The sequence below is a fragment of the Vanellus vanellus genome (assembly GCF_965231255.1).
Source record: "Vanellus vanellus genome assembly, chromosome: 1".
Lineage (NCBI taxonomy): Eukaryota > Metazoa > Chordata > Aves > Charadriiformes > Charadriidae > Vanellus > Vanellus vanellus.
The window spans coordinates 149,982,594-149,995,845 of NC_138905.1; the positions used below are offsets into that span (position 1 = coordinate 149,982,594).

Consider the following 13,252-nt stretch of genomic DNA (forward strand, 5'->3'; position numbering starts at 1 on the left):
TCTGACGGCAAGCAGACGCAAAGGGTTGGAGATCTTCAAATTACCCAGGTTAGAGCAAGAGAAGATGACGGTAAGGCGAGTTACACTCTCTGCTCTTCCACATGAAGAGGAAAGCTGCTTCTTTTCCTGAGGAAAGAGAGCACCACACACCACAGTTCATTAATAGCAGAGCTAAGATTTTAGCTACTACTACCCTTTTACAGGCTACCTTTTAGGAGAGGGGCCTCATAAAACCAGAGTGGTTTGACAGCCTGTCAAGAAAGGCACATAAGAAGAACTCAAAAGAAAAGAGGTTTTTCCCTGCTGCTTGGAAGGTATTCAGGATCGAGGCACAGTGGGTCTTCTTCAGTAAGATTTTCTTAAACACCCTAACTGTTACCTCAAAGCTAACTTAAGTCCAAGGCTGCCTCTTCTTCCAAGAGGAATCAGTATTCTAATATCTAATTTGATAATGGAAGACCTTTCTTTCATTTTAAATCTAACAATTAAAAAATTCCTGCAGCCCACAGCATCTTATACCAAAATACTCCAAGCGGTTTTCATACAAAGTTCTAAACTAATTCCCCACAGGATATTCTCTGGCTCTTATGGGAGTACTGGAAGTGTTTTGCACCAAGAAAAAGAAGAATTGACTTGGACAGCACAATGCAGACTAAGGAACAGAAATTACCATATATTTACTCAAGATTAAGGAAATCCAGTCCAGTTAGAGTACTTTTACAATTGGAGTGGCAAAAATACTAATTTAAATAATATTTCTAATATATGAGTGGATAACACAGTTTCTTTCCAGCACAGCTGTTTGCAATACACTAGAACATCCACCCCTAGATTAACATGTGGGGGTTTTGTGTAGTTTTTATAGATTTAAGTATTAAAGAAAAATCAGACTAAGATTTAGAAGGGAGGAACAAGAAAAATCCCAGTCCATAATAAAATCCAAGCAAACCAAGCCTTATCTCCTTATCCCTATTACCAGACAATAATTTTCACATTCTGATTACTCACATTATAGACATACTGTGCTACAAATACAGTTAACTTACAAACTAACATAAAGCCCACAATACCCCCAAATCTTCCATTATGCTTTACAAATGAAAAACATATCCCATTACCTTCAAAAATTCTTATTTTGGCCTAGTCTGTGCTTTGCTACAGCCTGCACTCAAAAACAAAGAAGCCACATAACCTCTTTCCTCCTACCCCTGGGGCAGAACCTTTTTATTAGCAGCTTTTTCTCCTCATCAGTGGGGCACCTGGATACTTAATGAGTCATTCTCACATGTGGTTCATCTTCCTTCTAACCCCTGACTGGGGGGAAAAGGAAAAAATACGTTATAGGTGCCCAGAAGCAAATTCTCCGGGGGTAGAAGCCAGGCTGCCTCCCAGAGCTGAGCCACAGCTATATTTCAGTCTCACTGTGACACTGCCAGCTCTCACCCGCTCTGGCTGGAGTATTTCTGTCTGCACACAGTGTAAAAAACAGTCCTCTCTTTCCTGCTGAAGCTCGATTAAAAAAAGTACATAGAGGAGATGTGATTTATAAGTACGATGTATTTTTAGTTGGCTGGGAGGGGGGAAACTGTGTATTGCTTTATGTGTGTCTTGGGCAGAGAGAGTTACGCTTCATTCATGTTGTGTCCGAGCCCCACCAAGTGATGTGATAGGGCGGCTCCTAAGATTTGGGCTTCTGCCACTTCTTCTGGTAACTCTCTGCCCCAGCTGGGGCTCAGGGTTTATTATGGGACCAGAGGGGTTCTGGTGCCAAGGGTCCTTGGCTAGTTCCTCTCCTGGGCAAAAATCTCACCTAATGCAAATTAATATTTTTTAGCACCTTTTAAAAAATAAGTGCACATTCTCTGCTCACACTCTGTTTTCTGGTGTTCAAAATAGGCTTCAACCAGCAACAGACAGGAGCCATGAATGTGAATGATATTTCTGCCACTGAAGATGACTTAAACCAGCATGTCCTCCTGAGACCTCAGGCTCCGACAAAACATTTGTACAGCAAAACTTGCACCGACAGTTCTGCTTTGGTTCTGTATGCCGGGTACAAACTCCAGGTCAGAGCCAAAAGACTTTGGAGCACCTGCAGAAGACTCCGAAATTGTGATCCCGAAAACTTAATCTCACATGCTGCCCTGCTGGAAGGCTCTGTAGCCCTTTAATTTCTGATTTAATGTTCTCACATCATCTATGTTTGTGGCTCCATCTATCACTTAGAAAGCTACTTTTCCCAAAAGGATGAGCATTTGGGTGAGGCTGAGTCTTCCTCCACCTCGGGGCCCTGGGAGATGGGTATGGGGCACCCTCTGCACGTCCAAATACTCACCATAAGGACTGATGTCCTCTAAAAGCACAGCTGTCCATTTCTTTTAATTCAGAGGCAGAAAAGGTGGCTGTGCCTTCCCTTCAGTAAACCAGACTTAGCACAGGGTAAGCGCCCCGGCACGTTTCAGGATATAGAGGTCTTAACGGGATGTCCGCGATGTTATAATAATGGGGATTCTGAATTTCCATTTCAGGCCCTTGGCAGAGCGAAGACACAGAACAAACACACTCCTAAGGCCTGCTGGCAGGTTGGGTGTGGGGATTTTTCTGGGGACTTAGAGCTGGGCTCCCCCTTTCTGGGCGAATGTGCTGACCATCAGGCTAGAGCATAAAACGAGGGGGAGGTGGGAGCAGGCCTCTTCCCCCTTCTCCTCTGTTGCGTGTCTTTGAGAAGAAAGTGCAAGCTCTGTTCAATTATTTGAAAGGGTGGAGAGGCCCATTTTTAGGGAAAGGGGTGTTGATCCCAGATGAATTGGCATCACCACCCTCCACCACTCCTTTGTTTGCTGAGTGATGCTTTAATACAGGCTCAAAAATAAAATAATGGTAACTATCTAGACACAAATTTCTTGTAATACTAATTGGCTATGACCCAATCCTAACAATATTTGAAGTATTGATAATTATGTCTGATAAGAATAGACAATATAGGTCTGATAATTTTATGGTTTTTTGTTTTGTTTTGTTTTATTTTATTTTTTAACAGAACAGGGAAAGAAAAATGAGGAGAGAAGCCAGAGGAGAAATAAAGCAGGGTATGAAATGCAAACAAATAAAAAGAGGCTCAGTGAAGTGGAAAGGGAAGAGTTACAGAGAAAAAATAAGTCAGAGTGCCCCAAAACTCACCAACAGTATTTGGATACTCCTAGGGAAGTGTTCCCTAGGGCTGACAATTTATTTGGGATGTTTCTATGATGGTGCCCAGTTTGGCTTATGCATTCAGGTTTATGGTATTTCCAGGACACTGGCTGGCGAGCTTGAGGAGCTGAGGCCGTGCGAGCTCAGCACGTTGCCTGGTTGACATCCCATGTCTCATGGCCACGCTGCTTCCCCTGTGTGCTCTACAGAGCCACACCATCCAACAAGGATGAGCCCCCCGAGGCTGGGCAGGAGCAGAGGGGCTCACAGCTCTGCCGCCACACTGCAAGGGTGCTCCTGAACTCATTTCAGCAGGGCTGACCCACAGAAAATGTGCTTTCTCTTCCTGCCTGGTTGCTTCACGGGTGACAATGGAATGCTGGAAGGTGCTGTTGTCCCAAATCTGGGTTCTTTACCCAGTGCGCAAGCCAATAACACACAGAGCAGAGGTATTTCCAAGTTTATTCCATTAATGCACAGAAATGGGATGCTGATCCCAAAACAGGAGCACACCTTAGTTTCAAAAATCTCCACTTTCATACACTGATTATTACATATTCAAACAATTAATACTTTTTCATTGCTATTCTCTTTAATGATTGGTCAATATTTCTTTGCTTCCCATGTAAATTAGCGCGCAGATTCTGTCTTCTTCTCCCATTGTTCTCTTTTGAGTAAGTGGTATCATTTGGGTAGGCGGTCAACGAGTCAGTGGTCGCGATCTCCCCCTGCCGAAATTACCTTTTACGTACTTCTCTGATCTTGGCAGTTCCAAGCGGTTTTGCTGACCAGGCCTACAGTTCCTCACTCTCTTGACATGAGTACCCTGCTTCGCAACAATGCTACATTGCCTGCTGGTCAGTTCCTTAATTGAACAGTAGATAAATCATGTCTAGTTACTATTTCTCTATATCAGGTAAATAATTAAATAGGGTTGGGGCAGTACAGAGGACTTGAGCAGCAGCAGGTTTTCTTAGTTGCTTCAATTACATTGTACGTTTAATTTTACTAGTTAATATCAGTTTTATTACAACAGTGCTAGAAAGTAGCTCATTGTTTCTTTTTAACTTCTTTTAACGAGTTTCAGCATACACTAGATGTTTTCCAATCTGGAATCGAATTCCTCGTTTCCCTCTCCACCGCGCAACAATTTTTCCCAGGCTGTGTTTCGAAGGCTGCTTTTGGCAGTCACGATTTTGTAGCCCTGGCTGTGCTGCTGAAAAAAAAAAAAAAAAAAAAAAAAAAAAGGAGAGAAGGGGGAAGGGGAAGGCAGAGCTGCGCCCCAAACCAGGTTTGCCCCGGTGGCGGGGGTACAGCCTGGGGGCGGGTGTCCTGGGATTCCCAGGGGTTCCTCTGCCTTCCTCGGCTTTACACGACACCCCTCCCGAGCTGATGTCGCTTTGAGGGGTACGCGGAGAGGGTCGGGGCTGCGGTACCCGGGTTAAGGCCCCGCCGAGATGGGTTTCGGGCAGGGCGGCAGCCCACAGGCCGCCCCCGCTGGGGCCGCGCAGACTCATCGCTTATGCGAACCACCTTTCTACGAAACCCCTTCAGAAGCAGCCGCCGGGGCGGCACCGCTGGCAGGCCCGGGGACCAGCGGAGTGGCCACCACGGCTGCTGGAGGGAGCGCCTGCCCGGTGCCTATCGGCCCCGGGCTGCTCCATGAGGCACCCAACGCCCTTCTGCCCGCAACGGGGGGCGGGGAAGGAGAGTTTCTACATCACGCTGCTCCCCACAGCGTGTACGCCCAGGAAACCGAACCGGAGCCCCCGACCCCCCCCGAGCTCCCCGGACACACTACTTTCAAACGGGACCCTTCCCCCCCCGCCCCCGGCAGCTCCCACAAAGCCGCGCCGGGCCGGGCCGGGCCTTATTAGGCCTTACGGGAAGCAGCAGCAGCCCCGCGCCCGCCCCGCTGGGGAGCGCCGCCTCCTCCGGCCGCGCCGCGCACGCTGGGACCGGCCCTGCCCAGCCCCGCCGCCGCCGCTGACCGGGCCTCGGCCCCGGCCCCACCGGCAGGATGCAGGTGAGCAGCCGTGGGGGGGGATCCGCGCTCCCGGGCCCTGTGCGGCCGGTGCTGGGGGGGGGAAGTCCGCCGGAGCCGGGCACCGTGCCGGGTCACAGCCGCCGGGGCGGGCAGCGCGCCGTGGGCCGCCCTCACCGGCGGAGCGGCCGCGGCGGAGGGGGAGAGGTAAAGCCCCGTTCCGTCCCCCTTCCTGGGGGCGGAGGTGTCTGTCGTGTGGCGGTCTTGTTATGAAGACCAATGGCTTGGTTTTGTGGCGGTTTGTTGTTTTGGGGGGGGTGGTGGGTGTTGGTTTTTGGTTTTGTTTTGGCATTTTTTTTTTTTTTTTTCCTGAAGGCGATATTTATTTCGGTAGTGTAGTAAGCAGATGGGCGGGTGGGTGTTTTCAGTGCTTCATCAGTATGTTGATAAACGACAGTGGATGCTGTGAAATGCTGTGTCCAGGGGGAAATGACCACAGCCAGCCACACGCACATACAAAACAAAAGTCTCATGTGCTATTTGTTTTGCCACTTTTTTTTATTTTTCCTCTCCCCAGTAGTCCAGAAGTACTGTGTTTTGGCCTAGAGAAGAGATACGGTCTCGAACAGGCCCAGTGTAAGCTGTGTTGATATGAGCCATAGCAAAGCAGTAGGTGGTGTATTCAGTTTTCAAAGTGACCTTAGGTCAAGACAGTAAGGAACCAAAATCGGCCTGTGAGTGCTTATCGCTGAACTTCCCATGTACTTAAAAAAGTAAAATGGTTGTCAAACTTGGAAAAACTTCTACTGAACTTCTCAACGATACGTGGGTGCCTGTTGGCCTTGTTTTGCATGATTATTGCGACTGTTCCACAGTAAAGTCTCTTTAACTTTCAGAAACAATCTGGGCACAGATTTAGATCTGATTCCCTAGCGATGGGCTTGTCTGGCAGAGACTGTGCTTGCTTCTCTCGAAGCACTTGTGTAGTCACACTGACTTGAATCTACCAAGGAGACTTCCTATATATCCTGAGTTGGGTCCAGGCTGGCACCTGCGTGTCTTTTCACCAGTGCTTCCTGATGCAATGACCACTGGTTTGGTGGCCTCTTGTTCTGCTGAGGCTCTGTGAGTGCTGTGGCCAGCATACATCCCTGTCACCCAGCTGATTTCCTCCCCTTTCCTTTCACCTTGTGAAAGATGCAGTGATGCTTACAACACTTCAAAATTCTGTACCCTACCAAGACCTCCTATATGTACCATGATTGAGAAGGAATAAAATCATAGAATGGTTTAGGTTGGAAGGGACCTTGAAGATCATCGAGTTCCAAGCCCCCTGCCATAGGCAGGGACACCTTCCACTAGACCAGGTTGCTCAAAGCCCCATCAAGCCAACTTCTCTAGGCAACCTGTGCCAGTATCTCACCACCCTCACAGTGAAAAATTTCTTCCTAATATCTAATCTAAACCTGCCGTCTTCCAGTTCTAAGCCATTCCCCCTTGTCCTATCACTACATGCCCTAGTAAAAAGTCCTTCCCCAGCTCTCCTGTAGGCCCCCTTTAGGTACTGGAAGGCTGCAGTAAGGTCTCCCTGGAACCTTCTGTTCTCCAGGCTGAACAACCCCAACGCTTTTAGCCTCTCCTCATAGGAGAGGTGCTCCAGCCCTCTGATCATCTTTGTGGCCCTCCTCTGGACTGGCTCCTACAGGTCCATGTCTTTCCTATGTTGGGGAAAAAGTCAGTCCTCAGGGTACTGGTCTGGGGCTGCAAAGAAGCCCCAGCATCAGGAGGATGCAGACTGTGATTTTTCTGGCTCCATCTAGACAGTTACCAGTTTAGCAATGGGCTGTGTCTCTTGAAAAACTTGCCAGTGTTGAGTTCTGGAAGTAGTAAAGTTTACCTTGAATGCATATCATTGGTTTCTTGTTCTGTTCTAGGACCCAAATAAAGACACGGAGTGGAATGACATCCTACGCAAGAAAGGTATCCTTCCTCCAAAGGAAAACCTGGAGGAACAGGAACGCGCAAAGGAAGAGGAGCAGCTTGCCATCCTTCAGAAGTCTCTTGGTGAGTGACCAGCCAACTTGGGCAGCAGCAGTCGGACCAGTCTAGGAATAGCTCCTGGGGGAAGAAATGGCCAGCAGGAATGTTTGTATGCCTGTAAACCAGTGTGTCCTTTTCCAGGTTTGTAAGGGGTACCAAAGCTGCTTCTTGTAGAGGGCGATCATCTTTTAACAGTAGCAAACAAATATGTTCCTCAACACGTGGATTTTTCCAGCACAGGAAAGCTTTGTTCTTGATGTCAGCTCTGTATTTTTATAGAAGTAAATGTTTGAAAACTGAAATAAAACAGCACGAAAGGAGTCTGCCATGTGAATGTGCAAGTAAAAGTATCTCATGACGTTACCTGTTGTATGCTTCCTCCTTCCTCTGTTGATCAGGCATCCCTGCCGTGGTGTGCGTGTGTGCGCATGGTACATCTTTGCTGCAGCCACCAAACTTGAAAGCTAGTGCAGGTACTCATGTGCTAGCCTAGGCAGCCTTCGGCTCAGTCTTTTACACCATTGTCTTTCCATCTATATGTCTAAAGTGCATAATATTTTCTAAAAATCCAGTAACAATAATACTTCAAAAAAGCCGTATTTTCCCTAGTTAATCTGTCCTTAAAGTAAGTAAATTCTGTTGGACTGACAAAAGCTGAGTTTTAATCCTGGAACGAGTTTTTTTTCTGATTTGATGTTTCTTCCATTTTAGTGAAAACTTACGAGGACATGACTCTGGAAGAGCTGGAAGAGAATGAAGATGAATTTAATGAGGAAGATGAGAAAGCTATTGAAATGTACAGGTGAGAGCAGCATGCAGAATTTGGCTTTAATGAAAATTGGAGTTTTTTTCTTTTATATGCTGTTAGATCTTGTTGACAAGAGGAAGGATGTTGTTAGGCCTGATGACTGAAAAAGTGGGTTGTGATTCTGGTCTCTTGTAGAGCTTCTAAGTGTCTTTAATAGGATAACTGGGTTTAAATTCAGTGTCCTCTATCTACAGCCTAGTTTTGCAGAGATAATGTGCACCTGCTGAGTGCATGGCTGGGGATTCTGAGAGCTTTGAAAATCACCTCCAAGATTTCTCAATTTTTGCATGAATGAGATTAAGGTGCTGCAGATTTACATAATCACAGTGTTGGTTTTCCATTATCTCTTTCTCTCTACCATGTCTCACGTTTTTTGTCATTTAGTTTGGTAGTGTACCATCTACAGAAGAAATGTCTACTGAGGGCAGAAATGAGGAAAAAAAGAATAATCCATGAAACATAGTTGTACTTTTTGCATGTTGGTGGTTTTAACTTGTGATGCAAATAGAAGAGTATCTGTTGACTGTGTCAACTTGCTTTTGTTGCTCTGGCATTTGAAGAAGTTTGTAGTGTGCCTCTGAAGTCTAGGTTCCAACCAGCTCCTTTAAGTGTTGTTCTGTCAAAAATACATCTATTCTCAAAATCTCTTTCCCGTTTCTTGCTGTTCAGGCAGCAAAGGTTAGCAGAAATGAAAGCAGCTCAAATGAAGAATAAATTCGGGGAAGTTTTAGAGATTTCAGGAAAAGATTATGTTCAAGAGGTTACGAAAGCTGGAAAAGGTATATGGGTAGTCCTGCACCTCTACAAACAAGGGTAAGAATTTGTTTTTAACCTTTAAACCTTTCATTGTCAATAGCTGTAGATACTCTTGACAAATGTGAAATTATTGTGGAAATTCAGGAACTGATTCTGGAGTTCTAAGAAATAATACAAAAAAAATGTGATTAGTAATTTCATTACTGTTGACTCAGGATTGCTGAACTTGGCTCTAAACCGATGTTACCACAAAGTGGCTTTTTTTATATACAGCACAGTGTGACTTGTACCATACAGCTGCTATAGAGGTAGCTGCTGCCACTGAAATATTCAAGCTTTGGAAATTATTCCGGGTAAAGTGTGAGGGACTGTGCATTAGAAGGATCACTGTGTGTCATTAGCCTGGTTTCTTGAGGCATAAAAAGCAAGTCAACAAGGTTTCCAGTCCTGTCAGCATGATGGAAAAACTTGTCATAAAGGTCTGATAAGTTGCTAGAATTTTCTGGAAAGGGTTAGAAAAACTTGATTTTGTTCATTGTCTCTAATTGCCTCACGGGAGTTCATAGTCATTTGCATAGTTTCTTTCAGGAGCTGCTTTTCTTTCTATTTTGCCCTTGCTTATGCAATTTCTAAATATCATAACTTCATAAACCAATTTCTCTGTATGATACAGAGGAAGATTGTATTGCTAATATCTTAAAACAAAAAAAAACAAGCCACCACCCACCAAAGCCTCCAGAGATGCTGTTTTTCTTTTGAATGGTGGAATACTGGATGACAAAAGTATTCAAAAGTTGCTTCTGGTACACTTGTCTTTCCATAAATGCTACTCATCGAGCTGATGCTTCTGACCTTTCTTCTGGAGCAGATTACTGTCTAATTTGTCTTTTATTTTTTCCTTATGTGTGTCTGTTGCTGTTCTTCACAGAATTCCACTTTGTGCCTTAATTAATCAACATATGAGTGGGCTTGCAAGGAAGTTCAGGGATGTGAAATTCATCAAAGCTATCTCTACCACCTGCATTCCCAACTACCCCGATAAGAACCTACCTACAATATTCGTCTACCTGGAGGGAGACATCAAAGCTCAGTTCATCGGGCCTTTGGTGTTTGGTGGCATGAACCTGACAAGGGACGGTGAGTGTCTTCATCTCCGATCTTCCAAAAGAAAAGCAAAACTGCTTTGCTGGAAATGAGAGAAATGAGGCTTAGGAGGAGAAGGGAGGTACTAAAAATGAATTTTTTGCACCTTTATGGCTCAACAACATATTATTAAGGCTATCTTGTAAAAGCAGTGAGTGACTGAGTAAGCCAACATAGATATTTATCTCATGTGTGTGCAAGTATTCACACCCTGTGTTGGGTAAAACATATTTTCCTAAATATATTAAAGGGTAAATAGTACCCATGCACATTCTTTGGGGGTCTTGTACCTGAATGACTGACTGTACCCCAGTTACTGGATAATCCATGCACTTGATAACTGATGCTTGCCTATTGTCTTGTAGGGCTTCTTGTTTCATTTTCAAGCCGATGGCATGTATTTGTTTGTTGTACCTTCCTGACATGCAGGCTTCACTCCTTATTAACTTTTAAAGGTAGCCCGTCCCTCTGCCCAAATGAAGCTGCTACTCTGAAATTGGGCTGCTTCCTTTTCCTCTTGTTGTCTACTGGGGCACATTAAGCTGCTGCCTCGGTGATTCAGGGGGCACAGGACTCTGTGGGGAGAGGCTATTACCTTTCCTGGAGGTTTTGTTTTTTCCCTAGACCTATTTCTCCTCGCCCATCTTGGCACCCTGGGTCATGCAGCCTCGTCAGCATGAGGTGCTTCAGGAGATGAGGGCGGCGATGCAGGTCTTAGGTTTAGTAAAAGCTGCTGTTTGGAGGTGGTTGGTTGGGGATGGTATCCTACAGCCACCCTTAAAGACAGAGGTCAGTGGTGGAAAAGGCTCATCTTGGAAAGCAAATGCAACTTGGATGCAACCTAGTGCATTTTACTTCAGTTAAAAGGATACTCATCAACTTTCCGAGTAGGCATATTGGTCCAGATACCTTCAAGCTCTTTCAAGGTCAGACTTTAAGGGCATCTTAATCTGAGGTGAACCACAGTTAAGCAGCATGTCAAGGTCCCTGCTGAATGATGTCACTGCCTATACTGGGATAGGATGCAAAGAGTTTTTTTACTAAACCTCTGAAGTTTACAGGGTATCTTGAGCGCTTGCCATAGAAAACGCTCCCCTGACTTGGGCTGTCAGAAGGAGAAAAGCTCACCAATGAGATTGCTGATTTGAGAACTGCTAACTCTTACTACAGAGGTTGCCTAATTATGCACTGAAGTGAGCAGTGGTAGCAGAACCTACAGTTAGCTTTCTCCCATTTTTAGCACATAAATAATTGATTTGGGGGTTGGGGGGGGGGTGTCCAAAGGTGACTGAGCCAGCTTAATTCAGTCATCACAGAAAGCTGGGCACTGAAATTCTGCACTTTCTTTTATTTCTTTCTTCCTTCTCCCCTAAGCCTAGGTGACTTCCACTGGAGATTAAAGAAAGTGTGAGGTTGTATTCATTACTCTGTAATGTCTGAAGAAAATTAGATTTAATGATAGGGTTGCCAGCAGGACTAGGAGAAAGGTTTCAATTGAATGTGTTGTATTGACTTTCTGCTACTTCTGGGAAGCAATCCAATTTGGGTCTATATAGTAATGGGCCTACTACTGGTGGTGGAGTCTCTCTTACTGTCTTGCTAAGGAACTAATAATCAGTGCATGGCATAGTGGGAAAGGGGTGAATCACATTTACAGACTACATCTCTGGAAAAAATACCTGTAATTCTGATGTGTAAATGGAATTGCTAGAATCTTTTTTTTTTTTTTTTTAACCCTCAGCAAATCTGCCATTTCTGACTCTGATGAAACTGGTGTACGATGGAAACAGCTGTAACACATGAGCAATATTCCTTCACTAGCAATAGATGTGCAAACCTGTTTGTTTTTTTTTTTTTTTCTGCCCTTATATGGGTAGAAGGAGGTGGGATTCCCTTTCACTGGGAGAATTGTCTCATCTAAAGCTGCTGCTCTGTATCAATTACCTGTTTTGCACTCGTGGTGCTAAAGGGAGCAGGGATGCCAGCTGTGGGCTGCAGAGCAGTACCCTGAGCTCTGCTCCCTGAACTGAAACCTGTGTCAGCACTGGTGGCAGTGAAGGGAAGACTCTGCTGGAGCAGGTGTGGGAGAGAGGGACTGGGACGCATGGGTGGAAGGGGAAGGGGAGGGGGAGGAATAGGGCGGGGCCATGGTTTTGGTGGTGGTGATGGCTTGGTGATAAGAGATATCAGCTGGGGAAGTGAGGGACAGTGGGGAATTGTGGTGATCTGAGGTCCTTTTTTACCTCTGAAGGTAAACTAGGAAGTGCAAGGTGCTGTTGTACTGAAATAAATAAACTAACCTGTGTCAGAAGGAGTCAGAGCTGGAGAAAGCCCAGTTTGCTTCCCCACATTCATGTCTCATTTTCCTCTGTGCAGAATTGGAGTGGAAGATTTCAGAGTCAGGCGCTATCAAGACAGACCTGGAGGAGAACCCCAGGAAGCAGATCCAGGACCAGCTCATGTCCTCAATCAGGGCGTGTGTCCCAGCCAGGGAGGAGAGTGACTCAGAGGATGACTAACAACTCCTGTGTCTGCATTAGGATTGATATAGCACACTTGCAGCCAGTGTTCCCACCTAGAGCACTGGAGACGCTCATGAAGATCTTGCTGAGCCCCAGAAGGGTAATATCTCAAGACAGCCATTTATCTAGAAACTTCTAGAAACAGAAAAAGGCTTCTTAAAAAAAAAAAAAAATACCTGAAAGACATTTTATATTACGAAGGCTGAGTAAATCTTACTCAAAGTTTTTAAAATATAGACATCAGTAGAAACAGAGGTCTCTTGTTGTTATTTTCATAGTAAATTGTTGACTTCTTTAAAAAATCTTAAATACGAAGTGGTCTTAAGTGCACTGGTTTTGACAAGCTTAACTTGTGTAAATCGAATCTAAGTAGCTGGTCTTAAACATAATTGGTTGTAGCACGTAGTTGGGCCCTCTGTCAGCCCATTGTGCACAAATGTTGGACAGCCTGGAGAGCTAGGGGAGGTGACCTGTGACTTGGGCGCTGCTGAAAGTGACGTGTGGCTCTTTGCAGAGGTGTGCTGGCAGGAGGGCCACCACAAGGCTATGAGCTGGGATACCAGACGTCTCAAGAAAAGAAGTCTCGGTGACGGCCAGTGTCTCCTAGGATCTGCTGAGTCCAGAACTCCCTTTCACATGCACCAACTCATTTAGCAGCCCCCTTTCACGGACCCTGAGCTTCCTGCACCACACTCACCTGCTGATGAGGAAAGGAAATTGAAGATGGTGGTGCTCGAGTGTAAAATTGCTGACTTCTTTCACAAAATCAGAAGTCTGATGCAATACTACAGTAGTGCCATTGCCAAA

General features: G+C 45.4%; 1 protein-coding gene across 1 annotated transcript; it reads left to right on the forward strand.

Annotated features, from left to right (window-relative positions):
- Positions 1 to 5,123: 5,123 nt before the first annotated feature.
- Positions 5,124 to 12,695, forward strand: PDCL3 (phosducin like 3). Its single transcript, XM_082490796.1, has 6 exons — positions 5,124 to 5,218; positions 7,111 to 7,240; positions 7,928 to 8,018; positions 8,694 to 8,837; positions 9,709 to 9,917; positions 12,300 to 12,695. Exons 1-6 carry the CDS (start codon positions 5,213 to 5,215, stop codon positions 12,440 to 12,442), a joined length of 723 nt encoding a protein of 240 aa, XP_082346922.1. The 5' UTR covers positions 5,124 to 5,212; the 3' UTR covers positions 12,443 to 12,695.
- The last annotated feature ends 557 nt before the right edge of the window (positions 12,696 to 13,252 follow it).